Raw genomic sequence first — 27907 nt, 5'->3', positions numbered from 1 at the left:
TGAATGAGAAAAGTCTTCTTTAAACACCTTTTCTTGCTGTGCATTTTCAAGAATATCGAAATTTTGGTTGAGCTTAAAAAGAACTTTGAGTAGTTTTGTAAACAGTCAGAGAAAACTTATGGCAGGGATCCTTTGCAGAATCCGGTAGGAGTTCTTTGCAGAATCCTGACGGGATTCTTTGCAGAATCCTGACGGGATTCTTTGCAGAATCCTGACGGGATTCTTAGCAGAATCCTGACGGGATTCTTTGCAGAATCCTGACGGGATTCTTTGCAGAATCCTGACGGGATTCTTTGCAGAATCCTGACGGGATTCTTTGCAGAATCCTGACAGGGTTCTTTACAGAATCCTGACAGGATTCTTTGCAGAATCCTGACGGGATTCTTTGCAGAATCCTGACGGGATTCTTTGCAGAATCCTGACGGGATTCTTTGCAGAATCCTGACGGGATTCTTTGCAGAATCCTGACGGGATTCTTTGCAGAATCCTGACGGGATTCTTTGCAGAATCCTGACGGGATTCTTTGCAGAATCCTGACGGGATTCTTTGCAGAATCCTGACGGGATTCTTTGCAGAATCCTGACGGGATTCTTTGCAGAATCCTGACGGGATTCTTTGCAGAATCCTGACGGGATTCTTTGCAGAATCCTGACGGGATTCTTTGCAGAATCCTGACGGGATTCTTTGCAGAATCCTGACGGGATTCTTTGCAGAATCCTGACGGGATTCTTTGCAGAATCCTGACGGGATTCGTTGCAGAATCCTGACGGGATTCTTTGCAGAATCCTGACGGGATTCTTTGCAGAATCCTGACGGGATTCTTTGCAGAATCCTGACGGGATTCTTTGCGGAATCCTGACGGGATTCTTTGCAGAATCCTGACGGGATTCTTTGCAGAATCCTGACGGGATTCTTTGCAGGATCCTGACGGGATTCTTTGCAGAATCCTGACGGGATTCTTTGCAGAATCCAGACGGGATTCTTTGCAGAATCCAGATGGGATTCTTTGCAGAATCCAGATGGGATTCTTTGCAAAATCCTGACGGGATTCTTTGCAGAATCCTGACGGGATTCTTAGCAGAATCCAGACGGGATTCTTTGCAGAATCCAGACGGGATTCTTTGCAGAATCCAGACGGGATTCTTTGCAGAATCCAGACGGGATTCTTTGCAGAATCCAGACGGGATTCTTTGCAGAATCCAGACGGGATTCTTTGCAGAATCCAGACGGGATTCTTTGCAGAATCCAGACGGGATTCTTTGCAGAATCCAGACGGGATTCTTTGCAGAATCCAGACGGGATTCTTTGCAGAATCCAGACGGGATTCTTTGCAGAATCCAGACGGGATTCTTTGCAGAATCCAGACGGGATTCTTTGCAGAATCCAGACGGGATTCTTTGCAGAATCCTGACGGGATTCTTTGCAGAATCCTGACGGGATTCTTTGCAGAATCCTGACGGGATTCTTTGCAGAATCCTGACGGGATTCTTTGCAGAATCCTGACGGGATTCTTTGCAGAATCCTGACGGGATTCTTTGCAGAATCCTGACGGGATTCTTTGCAGAATCCTGACGGGATTCTTTGCAGAATCCTGACGGGATTCTTTGCAGAATCCTGACGGGATTCTTTGCAGAATCCTGACGGGATTCTTTGCAGAATCCTGACGGGATTCTTTGCAGAATCCTGACGGGATTCTTTGCAGAATCCTGACGGGATTCTTTGCAGAATCCTGACGGGATTCTTTGCAGAATCCTGACGGGATTCTTTGCAGAATCCTGACGGGATTCTTTGCAGAATCCTGACGGGATTCTTTGCAGAATCCTGACGGGATTCTTTGCAGAATCCTGACGGGATTCTTTGCAGAATCCTGACGGGATTCTTTGCAGAATCCTGACGGGATTCTTTGCAGAATCCTGACGGGATTCTTTGCAGAATCCTGACGGGATTCTTTGCAGAATCCTGACGGGATTCTTTGCAGAATCCTGACGGCATTCTTTGCAGAATCCTGACGGGATTCTTTGCAGAATCCTGACGGGATTCTTTGCAGAATCCTGACGGGATTCTTTGCAGAATCCTGACGGGATTCTTTGCAGAATCCTGACGGGATTCTTTGCAGAATCCTGACGGGATTCTTTGCAGAATCCTGTCGGGATTCTTTGCGGAATCCTGACGGGATTCTTTGCAGAATCCTGACGGGATTCTTTGCAGAATCCTGACGGGATTCTTTGCAGGATCCTGACGGGATTCTTTGCAGAATCCTGACGGGATTCTTTGCAGAATCCAGACGGGATTCTTTGCAGAATCCAGATGGGATTCTTTGCAGAATCCAGATGGGATTCTTTGCAAAATCCTGACGGGATTCTTTGCAGAATCCTGACGGGATTCTTAGCAGAATCCAGACGGGATTCTTTGCAGAATCCAGACGGGATTCTTTGCAGAATCCAGACGGGATTCTTTGCAGAATCCAGACGGGATTCTTTGCAGAATCCAGACGGGATTCTTTGCAGAATCCAGACGGGATTCTTTGCAGAATCCAGACGGGATTCTTTGCAGAATCCAGACGGGATTCTTTGCAGAATTCAGACGGGATTCTTTGCAGAATCCAGACGGGATTCTTTGCAGAATCCAGACGGGATTCTTTGCAGAATCCAGACGGGATTCTTTGCAGAATCCTGACGGGATTCTTTGCAGAATCCTGACGGGATTCTTTGCAGAATCCTGACGGGATTCTTTGCAGAATCCTGACGGGATTCTTTGCAGAATCCTGACGGGATTCTTTGCAGAATCCTGACGAGATTCTTTGCAGAATCCTGACGGGATTCTTTGCAGAATCCTGACGGGATTCTTTGCAGAATCCTGACGGGATTCTTTGCAGAATCCTGACGGGATTCTTTGCAGAATCCTGACGGGATTCTTTGCAGAATCCTGACGGGATTCTTTGCAGAATCCTGACGTGATTCTTTGCAGAATCCTGACGGGATTCTTTGTAGAATCCTGAAGGGATTCTTTGCAGAATCCTGACGGGATTCTTTGCAGAATCCTGACGGGATTCTTTGCAGAATCCTGACGGGATTCTTTGCAGAATCCTGACGGGATTCTTTGCAGAATCCTGACGGGATTCTTTGCAGAATCCTGACGGGATTCTTTGCAGAATCCTGACGGGATTCTTTGCAGAATCCTGACGGGATTCTTAGCAGAATCCTGACGGGATTCTTAGCAGAATCCTGACGGGATTCTTAGCAGAATCCTGACGGGATTCTTAGCAGAATCCTGACGGGATTCTTAGCAGAATCCTGACGGGATTCTTTGCAGAATCCTGACGGGATTCTTTGCAGAATCCTGACGGGATTCTTTGCAGAATCCTGACGGGATTCTTTGCAGAATCCTGACGGGATTCTTTGCAGAATCCTGACGGGATTCTTTGCAGAATCCTGACGGGATTCTTTGCAGAATCCTGACGGGATTCTTTGCAGAATCCTGACGGGATTCTTAGCAGAATCCTGACGGGATTCTTTGCAGAATCCTGACGTGATTCTTTGCAGAATCCTGACGGGATTCTTTGTAGAATCCTGAAGGGATTCTTTGCAGAATCCTGACGGGATTCTTTGCAGAATCCTGACGGGATTCTTTGCAGAATCCTGACGGGATTCTTTGCAGAATCCTGACGGGATTCTTTGCAGAATCCTGACGGGATTCTTTGCAGAATCCTGACGGGATTCTTAGCAGAATCCTGACGGGATTCTTTGCAGAATCCTGACGGGATTCTTTGCAGAATCCTGACGGGATTCTTAGCAGAATCCTGACGGGATTCTTAGCAGAATCCTGACGGGATTCTTTGCAGAATCCTGACGGGATTCTTTGCAGAATCCTGACGGGATTCTTTGCAGAATCCTGACGGGATTCTTTGCAGAATCCTGACGGGATTCTTTGCAGAATCCTGATGGGATTCTTTGCAGAATCCTGACGGGATTCTTTGCAGAATCCTGACGGGATTCTTTGCAGAATCCTGACGGGATTCTTTGCAGAATCCTGACGGGATTCTTTGCAGAATCCTGACGGGATTCTTTGCAGAATCCTGACGGGATTCTTTGCAGAATCCTGACGGGATTCTTTGCAGAATCCTGACGTGATTCTTTGCAGAATCCTGACGGGATTCTTTGTAGAATCCTGAAGGGATTCTTTGCAGAATCCTGACGGGATTCTTTGCAGAATCCTGACGGGATTCTTTGCAGAATCCTGACGGGATTCTTTGCAGAATCCTGACGGGATTCTTTGCAGAATCCTGACGGGATTCTTTGCAGAATCCTGACGGGATTCTTTGCAGAATCCTGACGGGATTCTTTGCAGAATCCTGACGGGATTCTTTGCAGAATCCTGACGGGATTCTTTGCAGAATCCTGACGGGATTCTTTGCAGAATCCTGACGGGATTCTTTGCAGAATCCTGACGGGATTCTTTGCAGAATCCTGACGGGATTCTTTGCAGAATCCTGACGGGATTCTTTGCAGAATCCTGACGGGATTCTTTGCAGAATCCTGAAGGGATTCTTTGTAGAATCCTGACGGGATTCTTTGCAGAATCCTGACGGGATTCTTTGCAGAATCCTGACGGGATTCTTTGCAGAATCCTGACGGGATTCTTTGCAGAATCCTGACGGGATTCTTTGCAGAATCCTGACGGGATTCTTTGCAGAATCCTGACGGGATTCTTTGCAGAATCCTGACGGGATTCTTTGCAGAATCCTGACGGGATTCTTTGCAGAATCCTGACGGGATTCTTTGCAGAATCCTGACGGGATTCTTTGCAGAATCCTGACGGGATTCTTTGCAGAATCCTGACGGGATTCTTTGCAGAATCCTGACGGGATTCTTTGCAGAATCCTGACGGGATTCTTTGCAGAATCCTGACGGGATTCTTTGCAGAATCCTGACGGGATTCTTTGCAGAATCCTGACGGGATTCTTTGCAGAATCCTGACGGGATTCTTTGCAGAATCCTGACGGGATTCTTTGCAGAATCCTGACGGGATTCTTTGCAGAATCCTGACGGGATTCTTTGCAGAATCCTGACGGGATTCTTTGCAGAATCCTGACGGGATTCTTTGCAGAATCCTGACGGGATTCTTTGCAGAATCCTGACGGGATTCTTTGCAGAATCCTGACGGGATTCTTTGCAGAATCCTGACGGGATTCTTTGCAGAATCCTGACGGGATTCTTTGCAGAATCCTGACGGGATTCTTTACAGAATACTGACGGGATTCTTTGCAGAATACTGACGGGATTCTTTGCAGAATCCTGACGGGATTCTTTGCAGAATCCTGACGGGATTCATTGCAAAATCCTGACGGGATTCTTTGCAGAATCCTGACGGGATTCTTTGCAGAATCCTGACGGGATTCTTTGCAGAATCCTGACGGGATTCTTTGCAGAATCCTGACGGGATTCTTTGCAGAATCCTGACGGGATTCTTTGCAGAATCCTGACGGGATTCTTTGCAGAATCCTGACGGGATTCTTTGCAGAATCCTGACGGGATTCTTTGCAGAATCCTGACGGGATTCTTTGCAGAATCCTGACGGGATTCTTTGCAGAATCCTGACGGGATTCTTTGCAGAATCCTGACGGGATTCTTTGCAGAATCCTGACGGGATTCTTTGCAGAATCCTGACGGGATTCTTTGCAGAATCCTGACGGGATTCTTTGCAGAATCCTGACGGGATTCTTTGCAGAATCCTGACGGAATTCTTTGCAGAATCCTGACGGGATTCTTTGCAGAATCCTGACGGGATTCTTTGCAGAATCCTGTCGGGATTCTTTGCAGAATCCTGTCGGGATTCTTTGCAGAATCCTGTCGGGATTCTTTGCAGAATCCTGTCGGGATTCTTTGCAGAATCCTGACGGGATTCTTTGCAGAATCCTGACGGGATTCTTTGCAGAATCCTGACGGGATTCTTTGCAGAATCCTGACGGGATTCTTTGCAGAATCCTGACGGGATTCTTTGCAGAATCCTGACGGGATTCTTTGCAGAATCCTGACGGGATTCTTTGCAGAATCCTGACGGGATTCTTTGCAGAATCCTGACGGGATTCTTTGCAGAATCCTGACGGGATTCTTTGCAGAATCCTGACGGGATTCTTTGTAGAATCCTGACGGGATTCTTTGCAGAATCCTGACGGGATTCTTTGCAGAATCCTGACGGGATTCTTTGCAGAATCCTGACGGGATTCTTTGCAGAATCCTGACGGGATTCTTTGCAGAATCCTGACGGGATTCTTTGCAGAATCCTGACGGGATTCTTTGCAGAATCCTGACGGGATTCTTTGCAGAATCCTGATGGGATTCTTTGCAGAATCCTGACGGGATTCTTTGCAGAATCCTGACGGGATTCTTTGCAGAATCCTGACGGGATTCTTTGCAGAATCCTGACGGGATTCTTTGCAGAATCCTGACGGGATTCTTTGCAGAATCCTGACGGGATTCTTTGCAGAATCCTGACGGGATTCTTTGCAGAATCCTGACGGGATTCTTTGCAGAATCCTGACGGGATTCTTTGCAGAATCCTGACGGGATTCTTTGCAGAATCCTGACGGGATTCTTTGCAGAATCCTGACGGGATTCTTTGCAGAATCCTGACGGGATTCTTTGCAGAATCCTGACGGGATTCTTTGCAGAATCCTGACGGGATTCTTTGCAGAATCCTGACGGGATTCTTTGCAGAATCCTGACGGGATTCTTTGCAGAATCCTGATGGGATTCTTTGCAGAATCCTGACGGGATTCTTCGCAGAATCCTGACGGGATTCTTTGCAGAATCCTGACGGGATTCTTTGCAGAATCCTGACGAGATTCTTTGCAGAATCCTGACGGGATTCTTTGCAGAATCCTGACGGGATTCTTTGCAGAATCCTGACGGGATTCTTTGCAGAATCCTGACGGGATTCTTTGCAGAATCCTGACGGGATTCTTTGCAGAATCCTGACGGGATTCTTTGCAGAATCCTGACGGGATTCTTTGCAGAATCCTGACGGGATTCTTTGCAGAATCCTGACGGGATTCTTTGCAGAATCCTGACGGTATTCTTTACTCTAAAAGTTCGTTATTATATATTTAAAAAAAATGTGGGAAGAGTGATCACCGAATAAGTGATAAAATTTTAGATAAAAAATCGAGAATCATATTTTTTAGAAATTGTTTTGCTTCAGCCTTGAACATAACCCAATGTAGAGCAGAGTTTTCAATGTCACGTTTTCTCATTCCAAGTTGAACCTAAACTGAACATTGTAATCAACTTCTAAAATTGGCTTCAAAGTGACTCGCAACTTGAATATCAATGAACCCATCGAATTACTCGTCCTAATCACATCGCTTCCACTGAAACCCCACAAGTTACGACTACCAGACTTGCTGATCAAATATCTTTGTATGTACCTGTTCCAAAAAAAAAAATGTGTCAACGCACCCAATCTAGAACTTCGCGCGAATGACAACACTTTCAATCTGATTAGACCGAAAAGAAAGAAAGAATGAAAAAGCTGAAAGCCTACTCGAAGCCAAAATGAAATCAATCGTCGTCTACTCAGACTTGACGATCCAGGATTAATCGCATTAAGTCTCTGGATTCGAACCACCATTGCATTGCTGTCGGCTATGGAAGATTCCTAGAACAATGGGGAGTCTATGTTGAAGCGCAGTGTTTTGGTCTCTGTAGATATGTAGGTAGTACTACCAGAAGGCGCTCATTGTGCCTAAGCTCATATCCATTGCCATTGCGAGCCCAAGTCCGTTCGTTCACTGCTCATAGGTTCGCTCTTGCCGGCGTTGTCGTCATCGTCAGTGGAAATTGGATCAGGGCAATAAAATAATTGAATGGAAACAGTTGAAACTCATTCGTCGAGATTCCGTAGGTAGGTTGTGGGGTTGCTCTGCTCCTATTCTCTGCAATAGAAGACAATTCGGGGCTACAATTACCAATGATTTGAACCGATCCCGGTATGGATGAAGAAAAGCTTCATCAGGATGGAGATGCAGGAAATGGAAGAAGAGTACAATGGACAGCACTTTTGAAATTCTCGTTGTTCACTTTTTTTTGTTGGGGAATCAGATAGGTTGCTGTGAGGAAAATCGATTGAGAAATACATAGACGAAGCAAAATATACGGACATATTTACGGTTGTTCGATTTCGTCTACCGGCATTGAATGGGAAACATCGTTGCATAGAGATGATAATCTAGTGTAGGTGGAATGTGGTTTACTTGTTCTACTAATTTTGTTATAATTCGGCTAATATCATCCAAAGTTATTAAAAAAGATATAATTGTCAAAAAGATAAAATTAAACCGAACGTGAAATTGAATATATACAAATTCACGTTGGGTTTATTTTCTCTTTTTGGCAGTTGTTTCGTTTTTTAAAAACTTCCTTTTTCTAAAAATTTCTATCTTCTCACAAATCTTTACCCTGTTTTTGGTTTTGTTGTAGTTTGAACTGCTTTTTTTCATTTTCTCTTTATTGTTTTTGTTTTGTTTTTTGTTTTTTTTTATTATGATTTATGTTTCTCAGATGGTTCTTTATTTTGAGAAACTTTTTTTAGTATTGATTTTCGTTTTCTTTTTAGTTTAGTTACTTATTTTTTAGTATTGATTTTCGTTTCCTTTTGGCTACTACCAGGAACTTGATACTTCACAAATCGTTTTTTTTAACTTTCTGAATTGCACTCACAAGAACTAAGTGCATGCTCATCGTCAGTCATCATCATAAAGCATCGTACCAAACTGAAGATACCCTGTCAGAACCCATCGGGTGACGCCAGCACCACCGCCACCGCCACCATGCTCTCCGGATGTAGATTAATTTGGAAAATGAAAAATGGAGTGGAATCGAACATAATGTGATGTATGTGCACCGCACCACACCTCGTTCGCTGCTCCTCCTTCTTCCGCATCGATCCGAACCCATTTCCATTTCCGGGATGATCAATGCAATCAAGTGGAGCAGCTTGCACGTCTGTCCTTTGAACGCTCTGATGATGGGGGTGCTGCCGGGTAACCAGAATCCGATGCGTTGGACCGAAAATTCCACCAATTCGGTAACCCTATTGCATCTTGCACATACGGCCACTGATGGAGGTGTGCTATATGGTATCACGTTTGCCCGATTCGATCGTCCTCAGTTTGGCTGGGTGCTGTGCTGCTGGCATGTGTGTGATGGCATTTGCTCATTTGTATGCTTCCAACTGAACCGAACCCAACTGATGATACCGGGCGATTGTTCTTCTGTGCGAGGTAGGAAGCTCAAGAGTGTGTTCCACGTTTGCCACTGGCAGGATGGGTATTGGGTATGGACATCTTTTACGGATGGACAGGACTAATGATTTCTACTTTTTGAAACAATCAGATGTACAAACGATAAAATATAATTCGAAATTAGAGTATGAATTGGACTTGGTCAACATGTTCGATTTTTTGAAAAAAAGCTTTTTGGATTCCTTCAAGTGGATTTCGATTCCTGACCGAATTTCCTTGGAAATTTTGATTGGATTTTCCTTGCTGAATTTCCCAGATAATCCTGAACAGATTTCCCTGGAAATCCTGGATGGATTTCCCTGGAAATCCTGGATGGATTTCCCTGGAAATCATGGACGGACTTCCCTAGAAATCCTGTACAAATTTCTCTGGACGGATATCTTTGAAATTCCAAGACGGAAATCCCTGGAAATCTTTAACTGATTTTCCTGAAAATCCTTACAGGATTTCCCAAAAATCCTGACCGTATATCACTGGGAATCCTCACTGGATTTCGCTGGAAATCCTCACTGGATGTCGCTGGAAATCCTCACTGAATTTCCGCTGGAAATCCTCACCAGATTGCCCTGGAAATCCTCACCGAATTTCCCTGGAAATTCTCACCGGATTTCCCTGGAAATTCTCACCTGATTTCCCTGGAAAGCCTCACCGGATTTCCCTGGAAATCCTCACCGGATTTCCCTGGAAATCCTCACCGGATTTCCCTGGAAATCCTCACCTGGAAATCCTTGCGGGATTTCCCTGGCAATCCTTGCGGGATTTCCCTGGAAATCCTTGCGGGATTTCCCTGGAAATCCTTGCAAGATTTCCCTGGAAATCCTTGCGGGATTTCCCTGGAAATCCTTGCGGGATTTCCCTGGAAATCCTTGCGGGATTTCCCTGGAAATCCTTGCGGGATTTCCCTGGAAATCCTTGCGGGATTTCCCTGGAAATCCTTGCGGGATTTCCCTGGAAATCCTTGCGGGATTTCCCTGGAAATCCTTGCGGGATTTCCCTGGAAATCCTTGCGGGATTTCCCTGGAAATCCTTGCGGGATTTCCCTGGAAATCCTTGCGGGATTTCCCTGGAAATCCTTGCGGGATTTCCTTGGAAATCCTTGCGGGATTTCCCTGGAAATCCTTGCGGGATTTCCCTGGAAATCCTTGCGGGATTTCCCTGGAAATCCTTGCGGGATTTCCCAGGAAATCTTTGCGGGATTTCCCTGGAAATCCTTGCTGGATTTCCCTGGAAATCCTTGCGGGATTTCCCTGGAAATCCTTGCGGGATTTCCCTGGAAATCCTTGCGGGATTTCCCTGGAAATCCTAGACGGGATTTCCCTGGAAATCCTAGATGGGATTTCCCTGGAAATCCTAGACGGGATTTCCCTGGAAATCCTAGACGGGATTTCCTTGGAAATCCTAACGGGATTTCCCTGGAAATCCTAACGGGATTTCCCTGGAAATCCTAACGGGATTTCCCTGGAAATCCTAACGGGATTTCCCTGGAAATCCTAACGGGATTTCCCTGGAAATCCTAACGGGATTTCCCTGGAAATCCTAACGGGATTTCCCTGGAAATCCTAACGGGATTTCCCTGGAAATCCTAACGGGATTTCCCTGGAAATCCTAACGGGATTTCCCTGGAAATCCTAACGGGATTTCCCTGGAAATCCTAACGGGATTTCCCTGGAAATCCTAACGGGATTTCCCTGGAAATCCTAACGGGATTTCCCTGGAAATCCTAACGGGATTTCCCTGGAAATCCTAACGGGATTTCCCTGGAAATCCTAACGGGATTTCCCTGGAAATCCTAACGGGATTTCCCTGGAAATCCTAACGGGATTTCCCTGGAAATCCTAACGGGATTTCCCTGGAAATCCTAACGGGATTTCTCTGGAAATCCTAACAGGATTTCTCTGGAAATCCTAACGGGATTTCTCTGGAAATCCTAACGGGATTTCCCTGGAAATCCTAACGGGATTTCTCTGGAAATCCTAACGGGATTTCCCTGGAAATCCTAACGGGATTTCCCTGGAAATCCTAACGGGATTTCCCTGGAAATCCTAACGGGATTTCCCTGGAAATCCTAACGGGATTTCCCTGGAAATCCTAACGGGATTTCCCTGGAAATCCTAACGGGATTTCCCTGGAAATCCTAACGGGATTTCCCTGGAAATCCTAACGGGATTTCCCTGGAAATCCTAACGGGATTTCCCTGGAAATCCTAACGGGATTTCCCTGGAAATCCTAACGGGATTTCCCTGGAAATCCTAACGGGATTTCCCTGGAAATCCTAACGGGATTTCCCTGGAAATCCTAACGGGATTTCCCTGGAAATCCTAACGGGATTTCCCTGGAAATCCTAACGGGATTTCCCTGGAAATCCTAACGGGATTTCCCTGGAAATCCTAACGGGATTTCCCTGGAAATCCTAACGGGATTTCCCTGGAAATCCTAACGGGATTTCCCTGGAAATCCTAACGGGATTTCCCTGGAAATCCTAACGGGATTTCCCTGGAAATCCTAACGGGATTTCCCTGGAAATCCTAACGGGATTTCCCTGGAAATCCTAACGGGATTTCCCTGGAAATCCTAACGGGATTTCCCTGGAAATCCTAACGGGATTTCCCTGGAAATCCTAACGGGATTTCCCTGGAAATCCTAACGGGATTTCCCTGGAAATCCTAACGGGATTTCCCTGGAAATCCTAACGGGATTTCCCTGGAAATCCTAACGGGATTTCCCTGGAAATCCTAACGGGATTTCCCTGGAAATCCTAACGGGATTTCCCTGGAAATCCTAACGGGATTTCCCTGGAAATCCTAACGGGATTTCCCTGGAAATCCTAACGGGATTTCCCTGGAAATCCTAACGGGATTTCCCTGGAAATCCTAACGGGATTTCCCTGGAAATCCTAACGGGATTTCCCTGGAAATCCTAACGGGATTTCCCTGGAAATCCTAACGGGATTTCCCTGGAAATCCTAACGGGATTTCCCTGGAAATCCTAACGGGATTTCCCTGGAAATCCTAACGGGATTTCCCTGGAAATCCTAACGGGATTTCCCTGGAAATCCTAACGGGATTTCCCTGGAAATCCTAACGGGATTTCTCTGGAAATCCTAACAGGATTTCTCTGGAAATCCTAACGGGATTTCCCTGGAAATCCTAACGGGATTTCTCTGGAAATCCTAACGGGATTTCTCTGGAAATCCTAACGGGATTTCCCTGGAAATCCTAACGGGATTTCCCTGGAAATCCTAACGGGATTTCCCTGGAAATCCTAACGGGATTTCCCTGGAAATCCTAACGGGATTTCCCTGGAAATCCTAGACGGGATTTCCCTGGAAATCCTAGACGGGATTTCCCTGGAAATCCTAGACGGGATTTCCCTGGAAATCCTAGACGGGATTTCCCTGGAAATCCTAGACGGGATTTCCCTGGAAATCCTAGACGGGATTTCCCTGGAAATCCTAGACGGGATTTCCCTGGAAATCCTAGACGGGATTTCCCTGGAAATCCTAGACGGGATTTCCCTGGAAATCCTAGACGGGATTTCCCTGGAAATCCTAGACGGGATTTCCCTGGAAATCCTAGACGGGATTTCCCTGGAAATCCTAGACGGGATTTCCCTGGAAATCCTAGACGGGATTTCCCTGGAAATCCTAGACGGGATTTCCCTGGAAATCCTAGACGGGATTTCCCTGGAAATCCTAGACGGGATTTCCCTGGAAATCCTAGACGGGATTTCCCTGGAAATCCTAGACGGGATTTCCCTGGAAATCCTAGACGGGATTTCCCTGGAAATCCTAGACGGGATTTCCCTGGAAATCCTAGACGGGATTTCCCTGGAAATCCTAGACGGGATTTCCCTGGAAATCCTAGACAGGATTTCCCTGGAAATCCTAGACGGGATTTCCCTGGAAATCCTAGACGGGATTTCCCTGGAAATCCAAGACGGGATTTCCCTGGAAATCCTAGACGGGATTTCCCTTGAAATCCTAGACGGGATTTCCCTGGAAATCACGATCGAATTTCCCTGGAAAATCTGATCGGAGTTTCCTGGAAACCATGACTGGGTTTCCCTGGAATTCCTGATCGGATTTTCCTGGAAATCCTCATCGGATTTTCGTGGAAATCCTGACCGGCTAAAAGAGGCATTCTACATCCGCTAGGTGGATTACACCACAATTTTTTTTCGTGCCTGTCTCCGTTTCGATTCTTTCGTAAATGAATCCTATCAGTTTGATGAAGCAAAGTTTGCTTCTCTGTTGAGCGCCAAGCTGTTGTTGTAGCCCGGTGTGGCATGGTGGTGCCGTTGCTGGCAGCACCCGGAAATCCCTCAAAATGGATGAAACCAAGAATGGGCACCGATCGTTTCGCATTTTTTTCGCTCTTGTTTCATCGGTCTGGGCTTCTATCCGTTTTCGCAGAACGAGAAAAAAAGCGACCGTCCAAGTTCGAATGTTGTTTTTGAACTTTTTTTTGTTCGATTTCAAAATTGCCACGTGGGTTGGCTGGTTTGGATGGGTGCCCCCGCTGGCGGTGTTCGGGTGGGTATGTGGGTTTGGCTTCTCATCCGGCTCAGGTCCGAGCTCAGTGCCGCGCCGAGTGGTGTGTTGTTGTTTTTCCATAATGGATGCAAACACAAATATTGATTATTTTAAGTCGGGAAATCATTGCCGTCAGGGGTGTTCCCGATGGCATCGCCGGTTGGCGCTGTTTTCGTTAGCATGTTTTGAATAAATAATTATCGAGAAGTACAACGACAAACAATGGCCGAGGGATAGAGCGTGAATGGTGGAAGTCCGACCCCGCAGGTCATGTGCTTTTGGAAGGTTTCGGGTGGGAGATGGATGGAAAGTTCCTATCACGATGGAAGGATTTATTTTTTTGGACACATGAGAGAACATTGAAATAATAAATATTTTGTACGTAAAATGTACAAATCCCTTGTATATATATAGGGTAGTAGTAATATTTATGGCAGGCAGGAGGCTTAACATCAATGAAATATTACATTGCAAAAGCTACGCTAGTCAGAATGTCAGATGTAAATCAAATTGAACAGGTCCCAGGCAACGGTTCAAAAAAGTATCCTCCCTTAGTCATAGAAATAAATGAAAACACATATAAATATATGAATATACTAATTATGATAATACGAGAGCAAAGTGTGAAAAAGCATTCACTAGAAACATCACATACACTTTCTAGTATCTCATAAAACTAACCACAGCACAAATAAATTTCGCAATTTGTTACCAATATTTATGACCAAGAAGTAAGTAACATTAATCATTTGAATTCGAAATTAAGCACAGTTTGAATTAGTTCTGCCTTCAAACTGCAGCTCCTCTCGGTTTCAACTTTAACAGAACCAATCGAAGTTTTCCCATTGCTTTAAGCCCCCCAATGTTTCGATTCGTTGCACGCTCGGATGCTCCTACATCCACATCGACTGCGACTGCATCACAAGAACCAGCATTATTGGTGCATTGGACTTTCCATTCCCGAGTCACCGACCGGACCGGGAGCTCAGTGTGTCGTCGTTTGGCCAATCGATTCAAGCTACCAGCCGCCAGTCGCATCTCCAGCTTCTTACTCCTAGAACTGGTGTCCTGCTATCGAGTATCGCCGTCGACGTCATAACTCTTTGGGCTCATATTTCCTGCTCTCGAACTTGATAATAATTTCACTTCGATGAAAGTTATTTCCCGGACCCCGAAACTTTTCGCAAGCCTACAATAATGGGTAAAGTGAATGGCTGTAGAGTGGATGAATGTGTGTGTGTTGTATGGTTGGGAGACTCCGAAAGAACAACTTTTCCTGAGCACGACCCACATATTGAGTTAGACCGGTTTCCTTTCATGTCCCATGAGTCTGTATTTTATTTCTGCAATAAGTTTCAGTTTATTTTTGATGAGTCGTCGATGGAGCATTAAGTTACTTAGAGTTTCTACAACGATAACAGTTCACAGCCAGTCAACCGTTGGCGTTGTTGGAAGACTTCTGAATCGGTCTAAATTAGTTAGCTTTGAAGAGCATGTTCAACAGCTACTCACAGCTGGTGGAGTGCAGCCTCGTGCTGTAGTCATCGAAATTTAATCCAATTTCCGGCACCTCGAAGCCTCCGTTGTTCTCCCCGCCCCCAACACACCAAGTGTGGATGAAGAAGAGTATCCTTGCCGAAGATAGTTTTTGATAGTTTGTTCAGCCCCATCTCGCCTCGTCTAGAGCTCCTCTCCACACAAATACCTTGTTTCTGCTGGAGCTTTCGAAACAGATCCAGTATGAGCTACCGCCGAGCAGTAGGTTGTTGTAGTTCCGCACAGTTCGATACTGTCACTGTCGTGTTCGCAATTTTTGGGTCTTCTTTCACGAGTTGATGTCAGTTGCGAGCAATTCAACACCACCGCACCGTTTCCGAGATTGAACTCGTTTCTCCAAGTGCAGAGCAAAACTACGGTGCAACTGTGTATGCATTGGCGTAGCGAGGAGGTGCGTCGTGATTTATGCCTCAGCTGCTTATTCTGACTTTAAGCTATTTAACTGATAGCTTATTTGTTCTTCTACATACTTTATTTACGGAGATCGTCCTTTTTTATTTTGCATTTTACTACAGGTATGCCTCGCCCAGAGGTCCAATTTTGAGAAAAGCTGGCAAAAACTCAATTTTTGAACATGTCTTATAAGGGATACAGTATATTGAGCATTGAAAAATAGATTTTGTATCTTGTTACAGCACTGAATAGCTGCTGATGGAAACAGTGTTGAATTTTTGATGAAGAACACAAACAAGTTCAACCAATACAAAAGTCTATTGATAAAAGTAAAAGTAATACAATTACATGTCATTAGTACGAGAAATTCTTACAGTTCGACTTCAAACTGTCTTACAAATCGCTCCCCGCTACTCCCCGCGGGAAGATACCGTTCAAATGCTCGGCTAAAGAAAAATGCAACTGCCAAGAGCTGCCAAAACAATAGCGCCGTGATGATATGTGTATAGTAAAATTGTATGAAAAACATCAATTTTGTTCGGATTTTAGTCGAAGAAACCGACAAAAAAAAAAATTAAAATGCCTTTAAAATGAAATTGAGCGCTAAATAATGTTCCAATACATTCATATAGGCTAAATCTAGCAGACTACTATGATTTGGCATTTTTTGCCAGGTATTTTCAAATCTGGACGACTGTGCCTCGTCCAGTTCCATGTCCATAAAATCGAATTTCACATAAAATCGAAACAAGATTTTTTATTTTATTTTTATTTAAATTGTATACCAAAACTCACCAAACATATTAAAACTGCATGAAAACTGAGTTTCTAAAAAAATAGCTCGGAGTTTTTGGCATATATTAGTAATACTCGCTAAATAAAGAATTAACCTCGCTAGTTTGTTATGATCGGAATCTTTTGTCTCCAAAATATGTCTGGTTGGTTCAAAAAACAATACTTTGAGAAATGAACATACACAATTACGTAATTTGCAAACATTTGGTGTTATGAATGTGGGTTCTACACTTGATAAGAGCTTTACGCCACTTAAGGAGAAACTTCAGAGAGCACCAATATGGCTGCCACAATGGCCGACTTGCACCCCTACTCACGTTTTCAAAAGCACAAATCTTAAAAATTCGTAAACAAATGCCGTCGATTTTGAAAAGCTGCCTCTTTTTGCAAGTGAGCAAAGCCAGGATAATCAAGTGCGACTTGGTTCGATGCTTTGTTCGTCAGATTTGTGCCTCTAAAGTTTGTATGCAAAATTGCAATGGGCTGTCTTGATGTTTCACCTTAACAAAAAAAAAAACAGCTCCTGTAAGTTGTACTATGGAAAAAAAAATGTTTTCGAAAATATGTTATGCAAATCAGAAAATTGTTTTTGAAAATATTTGAGATTTCCTGAAGAAGGTTAAATAAATATAACCGAAACGTCGGAGTAGGAGCAGAACAGCCTTTTGCCTCCCACTCAGACTGCCAAAGCCGAAAAAATCCTATCAAGTTATTTGCAAAATATTCCAAAAAATTCAAAAAGGTCGGAAATTTCTCCAGGGATCCCTTCTGATGTTCCTGAAGGAATTCCTTCGGAATTTTAGAGATTCGTTACAAGCACTTGATAGAGCGTGGTTACTGGTTGTGCTGTATTTGCCGAACGATCTTTTTGTACGAGTAGTGTTGGTTTTTGCTCGGTCGCCTTTTGTTGCAATTCTGCGGTGTTAAATAAAAGTAAGTGAACCCTGAATTTTCAAATATATTACGACGGTCTCCGAAGAAAACATCCCAAATGAAATCATCAGATTATGTCAGAAAATCTTCCACAAATCACTTCAGAGATTGTTTGAGAAGTTCGCCCAGGGATTACTTCAGAAATTCCTCTGCATGTTCATTCAAAAATTTTTCTAGGCATTCGTTTGAAGAATCTATTGGAGATTCCATAAAAAAATCTACCAAAACATTCTTCAGAAATTCTTCTAAAAAATCTGTCTTAAAAATTCATTCGGTAATTTTCTTCAGGGATTTGTTTAGAAATTCCTCCCATTCTACAAATGCCACAAACAATCCCTTCAAATTATTTTGAACTAAGCAGCTTTTGGAATTTCTTATTTTTTTTTTTATAAAAAAATATGCATGAATGTGAGCAGGAATTCTCCCAGGGATTCTTTTGGAAATTCGTTCCGAGATTTCTTCAGAAATTTCTTTGGACATTTTTTTATAAATTTCAACTGTTTCAATAAAACTTTCAGCGATGCCTGCAGAAACTTTTGCAGTTTTCTAAACAAAAAGAAAATGTTTCGAAAGTTCCTTCTAAAATTTGTATTGAGATAACCTTGGAAATTCTTCCAAAGATTTGGCCATAAATTCCCACAATAACTTCCAATTTTTACAGAAATTGCACTAGAGATTCCTCAAGAATTTTTTTAGAAAATCCTTCAGAGATTTACACTATTTCTTGGGTCTATTCTAGATTTTTTTTTCGAAAAATCCTTCGGAAATTCCTTTAAGCATTCTCTCAAACGGTCTTCCAAGGATTTAATCCCAAAACTTTGTCCGGGGTTTGCTTTAGAAATTGCCCCAGTTTCTTTTTTTTTTTTAATCTGGATTTCTGTTAGAAAATCTTCCTGAGAAGACGGTGGTCTAGTGGCTACCGCTTCTGATTCGTATGCAGAAGGTCTTGAGTTCAATTTCTGGCCCGTCCCTTTCCTCCTACTTTGTATCTTTCTATATAACTTTCTCCCTCTTCTCTACATATACAATTCATGTATACAAGTACCTAATATGTTCATAGTTATCGCAAGGACCAGAAACAGTTGAAAAGCCGTTTCTCTTCCAACTAATTTTCACAGCACATGTTGATCTATCAGATAACGCCTAAGAGTTATGCAATCAAGCGAACTGTGCCACATTTGTCTATCACCTTACGCCTGGCACCCATACACCAATGTGTGAACCCTCTGCCAACCATATGCCACCATCACTCCGACATCCGCATGAATTTGTGCAGACGCAGAGGTATATTCGGTCTGCTGCGGATACAAACGATTGCAATCATCACTTCCTTCCCCTTCCCCACATTGACCTGTCTGTAACCTGACGTGGCAGGCGCCTTTGTCGCCTAAAAGTAGAAGATCACCAACGCTCACACATTGAAGATGTCTGCTAGCCCCCGGCAGAGTTCACATTGGTTTCTTGTGTGAGTGTAGCTGTTCTGGCGATACTGGAGTAGCATGCACGGGCGGTCTATCTAGCTAAAGCAAGCTCAAGCTCATTTCTGTCAAAAAATCTTCCTGGGATTTCTTTAGAATTTCCTCCAGGGACTCTTTCCGAGGGATTCTTTCAGAAAATCGCCCATGGCTTTATTATAAATTAGACTAATTATTTCTTCAGAACTATCTCCAGATTTTCATCCAGAGATTTTTCTACAAATTTCTTCAAGGATTTCTTAAAAAAACTTCCACTGATTTTTCGATAATTCTTTCATGGACCCTTGCTGAAATCCATGCTAGGATTCGTTTAAAAAGTCTTTCACGAGTTCCTGAAAATATCTCCCAGGGATTCTTAAAGATTTTTTTTCAGAGACTCCTTTGGAAACACCTCGAAGATTTACTTCAAAATATCATCCAGGAAATCCTAAAAAAATCAGGCAGAAGTTCTTTCACAAAATCGTCTAGGGATTCCTTTAGACTTTAGAATGTCCTCCAGAAATTTTTCCAAAAACTTCTTAGGAAAGTCTTGCACGGATAGCTTCCAAAAATGTTGCATGGATTCCTTTAGAAAATACTTCAAGAACCCCTTTCAAAAAATCTTGCATAGATTGTTCCAGAAACTCATCTACGAATTTCTTCAGATGTTTTTTTCATAGAGACTCTCTAGAAATTTTTCAAAGTATTCATCTAGAAAACCTGCCATGAAATTTCTCAAAAATACTCCATGATTTTTTTTAAGAAAACTCAGAACTTCTTCAAAATTTTCTCAAAAGGTTTCTCAAAAAATTTCTCCGAGGATTGCTTTAGAAATTCTACAAAGGATTATTAGGGAAATTCTCAATATTTCTTCACATTCCTTTCGTTATTCCTTCAAGACATTTCTTTCACAGAAATTGTTCCAAGGATCTATATATATAAAAATGCAGTGGCATACGTGGGACCGCGCATAACTTGCGAACGAATGGTCCGATTTGGGTCGTCTAAGTTTTTTTCTGTTAGTTTTCACCCAAGGAAGGTTTATGAGGCAAAAAACATGGGAAAATTGAGAGTTTTTGAAAATCGGGTTTTCATACATTTTGAACGGGGACTTGGGCTTGAAACGAACTTGAAACGTCAAAAAACGTAGTAGGCAAGACAAAGTTTGCCGGGGACAGCTAGTTTCTTATAAAAATTCTTTGACAATTCCCCAAAGATTCCTTCATTCATTTCTTTCACAGGATTCTTTCAGAGATTCTTAAAAGGATTCTTATGAAAAGGCTGGAAGACATTCTGGCGAAGATTGTTGCAAAGAATCATCTCTGTGAAAAATCATCAGAAATACCGCCGAGTACTTCTCCTCTATATATTATCTCAGAAATTCCTCCAGGATTTCCTCCAAGCTTACCTCTACAAATTTCCTCATGGATTACTCCAGGAATTCATCAAAAAAGGGGTAGAATTTTTATTAGGAGTTTTTTTTCAAAAATATCTCAAGAGATTTTGTTAGGTATTCCACCAGGGGTTTTCAAGTGTTTCTTCATGTATTTCTTCTGGAATTTCTTCAGAAAATCCATTTGTGTATTCTTTAAATATGTCTGTTTTCTTTTCAGAAATTCTTTCAGGAATTCATTAACAATTTTCTTAAGGTTTTTATTTTTTAAACTCCTCTGAAATTTTTTCAGTGAATTACTTCAGAAATTACAGCAGGGATTTCTTTAACAGTTGTTCTATGGATTCTTTCAGGAGTTGTTCCAACAGTTCCTTCACGAATTTTTAAAATCGACGAAAAATATGGTGAAAAAGATGGTGACATAAGCGAAAATCGAAATTAGTGTCAGCCTTATATGACATCTAACATAGATCCGCGAGGAATATTACTCTCACAGCATGTTTTGTTGAAGTCTTTTGAATATCTTCAAACATCTTCGAAAAATCAATTCAATCCACATACCATATTTGAGTTATAATTTTTTGAAGAAGAAATGTTTTTTACACACCAATTTCAAAAAAAATATTTTTTTATCTTTATTATCGAGAGTACTTACTTGATACTTGATGGGCTACAACTCGTAGCGGTGAGTCTACGCCGAATGAAGTATCCGCCTCCACTGGCCTCGGTCCTGGGCCAATCGCTTCCAGTCGCCCTGAACGTTTAGAGTCCTTAGGTTCTCCTCAACTGCAAAAAGCCAACGTGTACGCGGCCTTCCACGAAGCCGACAACCCTTTCATGATTCTCTGCTGAATATAATTTTAGCTTGTCGTTCCTCCGGCATACGGGCTACGTGTCCAGCCCACCGCAGCCTGCCGTGTTGTATTCGCTTCACTATATCCATCTCTTTGTATACCTGGTACAATTCGTAGTTCATGCGACGCCGCTAGATGCCGTCCTCCAGTTTACCGCCGAGTATTGTTCGCAGCACTTTACGTTCCAAAAGCTCTCCAATCAACTTCTTCCAACGTCCACGTTCCATGACCGTATAAAGCGACCGGAAGAATCAGAGTCTTGTACAACGCGAGTTTTGTCTTCGTTTGCAGCCTGCGGGACTTCAGCTGGTTTCGCAGATCGAAAAAGGCCCGATTTGCAGTCGCAATCCGTCTTTTCTCCTCGCGGGTAACATCATTATCGCACGTCACTAGAGTACCAAGATAAACAAATTCATCCACAACTTCAAACTTTTCACCACCTAGCACCACTTCGTCACCACTACCACGACCGGACCGACGCGGACCACCAGCAATCATGTACTTAGTCTTTGTGGTGTTAATTGTAAGTCCAATCCTCGCAGTCTCCCTCCTAAAAGGTACGAACGCCTCTTCCACGGCCCAACGGTCGATTCCGATAATGTCGATATCGTCCGCGAAGCCCAGGAGCATATGCGACTTCGTGACAATGGTTCCGCTCCTGACGAAATTTCATCTGCAAACAGATGATGGGTCTGCAAGTTGTACTCCAGAAATTTATCGAGAATCTGCCGCAGGGTGAACATCTGGTCCGTCATTGATCGGCCCTCACGAAATCCAGCCTGATATTCGCCGACAAAGGACTCCTCAATCGGCCTCAGCCTGTGCTCCGGAAAAAAAAAATTGTACGCTGAATTGAGGAGTGTTATTCCTCTGTAATTCGCGCACTCCAGTCGATGCCCTTTCTTGAAAAGAGGGCAAATGAGACCATCCAACCAACTAGCAGTCAGCTCCCATATCTTTAATATAATACGGTGTAAGAGTTGATACAGCTGCTCACTACTGTGCTTGAGAAGCTTGACCGGGAGTTCGTCCTTCCCAGCAGCCTTGTTGTTCTTTAGTCCCTCAATGGCTGTCTTGACCCCGTCTAACGTTGGAGGTTCCATAGCTTGTCCGTCGTCGTCGATTCGAATCCGTCGCTCTCCACTACTTCCGTTCAACAATACCTGAAAGTGCTCTCTCCACCTGGCAGCCATCATTGTCTTGTCTGTCAGCAAGTTTCCATTACGGTCGTTGCACATGACGGGAGAAGGCGCTTTTTTTTCTCCGCACGCCATTGACAGTTTCGTAAAATCTCCGCATATCATTCTGTTCCATACTCTCTTGCGCCTGAGCAATCACATTTTCTTCGTGCTCTTTTTTTTGTGGTGGATTCGTTTTTCGGCTACTTTTGCTTCCCTATATCGCTCCTGCTCTGCCGGGTCAGCGACACCAGCATCCGGCTTCTGGCAACATTCTTCTCGTCCTTTACCTTCTGGCACTCCTCGTCCACCTGTTCCTAGGTCGTCTTTGAGCAGTGCCTATCACCTCCCGCGCTGCTGTACTCATCGCTCCGTGGATAGACTCCCACAGAGTGTTGAGATTATCGCTCTCGTTGATCTCACTTATCCGCTCATCCAGCTTCTGGTGATAGTCAGCTACTGTACCGGCTGCTAAAAACCGTAGGATGTTGAAACGCATCGATCGCCGGTTCGTAGAGTCCGACACGGTTCATAACCGAGCTCGAATCTTACTAACTACGAGATAGTGATCTGAGTCGATGTTGGGACTTTTAAAAGTTCTAACATCAATTACGTCCGAGAAATGTCGGCCATCTACCAGCACATGGTCGATTTGGTTGCAAATATCGCCGTTTGGGTGTCTCCAGGTGTGCTTGCGGATATCCTTGCGTGCAAAATTGGTGCTACTAATGGCCATCCCCCTGGCGGCAGCAAAGTTGACTAATCTCAGGCCGTTGTCATTAGTGACGGAGTGAAGGCTCTCCGTACTGATGATTGGACGGAAAAAGTCCTCTCTTCCGACCTGTGCGTTGGCGTCACCGATGACAATCTTAATGTCGTGTTTTGGGCATTCTCCATAGGTCTTGTCAAGACATTCATAAATTTGCCCCGGATCCTCAATACGCAGATCCCCTCGTTGATCGGCTTCCACCTCACTATGAATCCGACCCCATGTTCTGCCTTATCGCTGCCGCTGTGATAGATGTTATATTTGAACGACGTGTTGGCGACGGGATCCACCGCCTTGAATTCACGTTCACCAGTTTTGGGCCACCGCACTTCCTGTATAGCAGCCACACACATACCAACTTTCTTTAATTCACGAGCCAAAAGCCATCGCGTCTACGCGATGCGTGCGTTAAGCTTAAAATGCTCTTTAGTGTACCGTCTTGTTCTAAAACCTTCCTGACATCATTACACTAGTTGCCAGAATGGTGGGTGACCCTCAGTTGCTACGTCAATGTGCGCACGGACATGTGTCATACGGAGCACGAATTGGCTAAGTGCGAACCGTTGGACAACGCACCGGTTTTGGGGTAAAATAACCCATCACCGAACACCGGATACTGAACATTCAGAGAAATGTTGGGCTGTTTTTCTTAATTTTTTTCACATTGTTTTAGTTATTTTTTCTTATTTCTAATACATTATTCATATTATTAGCTAACTAATGATCACACTCGATACTGGAAATTATTTTAGAGCTTTCTTACCGATACTATTCAACCTTGTTTTTATTTTTTTAGATTTTTGGTAAAATTGTAAAATTTTGAAGATAAAAAACTAGCTATTTGAAATTTGGAAACTATGTATATTATCTGCATGCAAATAGTAATAATCAAAGTAACATTTTAATGTCATCATAGAAAATTCTTAAAACCATGATCCTAGAAAATAATTTTGGCTTTATAACGGTTATCAAAACCTTCCCAAAGCCATTTAGACGTTAATATGTTACTTAGGAATAATAGCCGTAACGTACTATGATGTATCGTTTTATGTCTTTTACCGAGCAATTAAAAAAAAAACAGTTCATTCAAGCCATGATTAAAAAATAGTTTGTGAAATTAATAGGAAACTTCTTGGACAAAAATTTTAAGATAAAAATAGAGTTTTTTTTTCTCGTGAAAATGCATTTCACCCCCACTCAGTACCAACCAGGAGCAACTTCGACAAGTTCATGTGGTGGTGCCAGCAATCGCAAATGATACGGGGTCTGTGTATTTACTCCTTTTTTTTCCTCCCGTTCATCCCCAGAAATACGGGAAGTCTAGTGGTTTCATGAAAAACTGCAAAAGTTTAATTAAATGTGGGCTGCAATCGGTTTCGGTGTCGGGGTATGTCGGTGTGTGCATGTGGTTGGAGAAATAACACAGGGAGCGCAGAAGTTTACCCAAATGGGGTGTATGCAAGCAAGTTCGGAGCGAAAGTTTTGGCGCGCCCGATGGTGATCATCACACCGAGGAGCATCAGAGACACTCTTTCTGTTTTCCGATATCGGGGGTTTCCTGTTTGTGAAATGGGAAGAGTGCTTGGCAGCCGATAGACGTGATGCAATTGAAAGTTTTTTCTTCATCATCAACGAATAGTTGAAATTCTAGCGACGCTTCTAACGTTCTTTGAAATAGATTTGATTGAAATAAATTCTAGGTGGGAAGATACAGAACCTCACGAGTCGCAGATAAGCTTTTGTTCTATCGAGTCAAATTCAATCGAGAGAACATTAAAGTAAGTTTTGAATCAATAATTCCTCAGATTCACCACCAATATTTAATTTCAATATGGAATAAACACAGGGTACCACTTGTCTGTAAGTTACCTTGTCAAGTACAGCAGAAGCTGTACTGTTTCTTGAGATCCGGTCCGGTCAGCTTGTATGCTTTGCGGATCATATTTTACAAAATCTTCGGTAAACTTGTACATTAATTTGAAGCAGAAACTGTCATAAGGGGCTGTTTGTAAACCAGGTGATTTTGTTCCCTTAAATAACATGGTCTAAGGGAAAAAAACACGTGGTTTACGAACGGCCCATGATTTGATGGAGTTATGGAGAAAAGCGAAAAAGTGTTTGCAACTATTACGTACACTCTCTCCATCACGCAACCACTTACACAGCTCATATTCCTCTATTCATTTTAAGGGAAATACGTTTCTCATGATAGATTACTTTTCAACATTTGATTTACTGCATCGATAGAGCCATTTCCCCACCTCTTTCGCCGAAGCTCTAACCAAGCGAATAATTTCGAATTATATTGCACCAATCGCTCATTTCGGACTATGGACTTCAGACGCCCAGCCCAGCCCGACAATGTCGTCCACTCACTTTCACTGCCAATTCGGCTGGTCGGCCGGTTGGGTGGCGGACCAGCGTCTACCATTACAATAGAAGGGAAAAATTCAATAAAAGGAACATTTTGCGAGCCGGGCAATAAATCTTGTCCTCCGAAAAAAGGAGGCACTTCGGTTTGATCTCGTCGGCATAATGGAGCACTTAGCCGGATTCCGCGACTGGGGCTTGGAATGGGAAAAAGGTAGCGCTAGGGGATAGTTGGGATTTCAGAAGTTTCAGAATTTCGGCGATTTGTTTGGGATAATTTCGAATTCAACAATCCAGCATACTAATTAACATGCACTGTTTAGAAATTCTTTTATTTTTTTCTAAAGCAATTCAAACTTGTTTTTATTTTTATATTACTATATATTCATTGAACTACGGGGATTTTTGAAATTTCTCTTTGAAATACTTAAAATTCGTGTCGAATATGCAACAGTCTAGCCAACTAATTACAGACTTTAGTATCAAATTAATGTACTTTTAAATTTAATCTAATTTTTGTTTATTTTGTGTATATTAATTTTTTTATTTTAAAACTTTTAAATTTTTGGAGATTTTTGAATGTTTTTATAAAACTTTTAATTCATGATTCCGTGTCGAAACGTTGGACAAGTAATAAACATCGTTTGTTAGTTCAAAACTGACTAGCCGGAATTTGACCTTTTGAGGGGGGACACAAATAAATCATTTAGGAAATTTAAAAATTTTAAAGTGAAATTAGAGTCGTCGAGAAAATTTCTTAACAAATCTGATGAGTTTGACGATTTTGCTTTATTCTTTGGGTCTTTTTTCATCAAATACATTTATTATTTATCATCCCGTTCTTGACGAGTCAACGAGTAAAGTGACAAAAGAAGAAAATGAGATTTGTTCCGGCAAACTTGTAAAATTTTGGAGATTCCTGAAATTTTATATTTAAATCAAGAAGCTTGGTTGAACATTCATCAGTCCAGTTAACTATTCAATACACCTTTTATAGAAATTCTTACAGAAAGTCTGTACCCATATGGTATTAAGTCTTGTTGATCTATTTTTTTTAATTCAATCTTGTTTTAATTTTTATATTACTATATATTCATTGAACTTCGGAGATTTTTGAAATTTCTTATTGAAATACTTGAAATTCGTGTCGAATACGCAACAGTCTAGGCAACTAATTACAGACTTTAGTATCAAATTAATATACATTTAAATTTAATCTGATTTCTGTTTATTTTGTGTACAATTATTTTTTTATTTTTTAACTTTTGAACTTTTGGAGATTTTTGAATGTTTTTATAAAACTTTTAATTATGATTCCGTGTCGAAACGTTGGACATGTAATAAACATCGTTTGTTAGTGCAAAACTGACTAACCGGTTTTAATTGATTGTTTAAATTTTGTTTTACATTTTTTAAACATGTAAAATATCGGAGTTTCCTTAATTTTTTTCCCAAATTTTCAATACATATGTCGAGTATTGTACAGTCTAGCTTACTCATGAACAAGGATGAGAACACTCACTTGCAGAGAGTTACACTCACTTGATGATTTCTCAGCTCAGGAGCGTGCAATCAAGAAATGATGTATGGACGTTATGTTTTGCCTTGTGGTTTTGTCTTAAAGTTTGCCGAATAGAGTAGGGGTCGCACAAGCATACCGAAGTCGCGCAGGAGCTGCGAAGGAAACTCTCCACGAGGTGAATGTACATAAATTACACTTACCTCGTGGAGAGTCGCTTTCACAGCTCTGTCACGACTTTGATATGCGTGTGCGACTCCTACTCTATTCGGCAAACTTTTAGACAAAGCCACAAGGCAAAAGTCGTCCATACATCTTTTCTTGATTGCACGCTTCTGAGCAGAGAAAACATCAAATGAGTGTCACTCTCTGCAAGTGAGTGTTTCCATCCCTGCTCATGAACACAATTGCTCTTAAATTCTTCAAGAAGACTCTTGCCAATGCAATTCAATATTATTTATTTATTTTTATTTGTATTAACTTGTAAAATTTTGTAGATTCCTGAAATTTCATATTTAAATCAAGAAGCTTGGTTGAACATTCAACAGTCCAGCTAACTATTCAATACACCTTTTATAGAAATTCTTACAGAAAGTCTGTACCGATATGCTGTTCAGTCTTGCTGATTAATTTTTTTCCCAATTTCCATAAAATTGTAGAATTTGGAAGATTTTGAAAAAGTTCCTGTGGGGAGTGAGATTCTATCCCAGGTCCTCGGCGTGACAGTCACGTGATTTTATCATCACAACAGGCCCGCACCACAGAGATTGATGTTGAAAATTCAACAACTCAATACAGAATACACTATTTCTAGAAATTCTGACTTAATTTTCTACCGATGCTATAAAATTGTAGAATAT

At 42.5% G+C, this 27907-nt stretch overlaps 1 protein-coding gene across 1 annotated transcript in view; it reads right to left on the bottom strand.

Annotated features, from left to right (window-relative positions):
- LOC109411415 (limbic system-associated membrane protein) overlaps positions 1 to 25589 on the bottom strand; it is a 127657-nt gene extending 102068 nt beyond the window's left edge. Inside the window, exon 1 of the mRNA XM_062858260.1 lies at positions 25535 to 25589. Coding sequence (XP_062714244.1) covers positions 25535 to 25589 — 55 coding nt within the window. The remainder of the gene's footprint in view (positions 1 to 25534) is intronic.
- Between the last annotated feature and the right edge of the window lie 2318 nt (positions 25590 to 27907).

This window comes from Aedes albopictus, chromosome 3 (genome assembly GCF_035046485.1).
Source record: "Aedes albopictus strain Foshan chromosome 3, AalbF5, whole genome shotgun sequence".
Taxonomy (NCBI): domain Eukaryota; kingdom Metazoa; phylum Arthropoda; class Insecta; order Diptera; family Culicidae; genus Aedes; species Aedes albopictus.
Note: the sequence above shows the minus strand (reverse complement) of the source record. Positions and strands in the feature narration are given on the sequence as shown.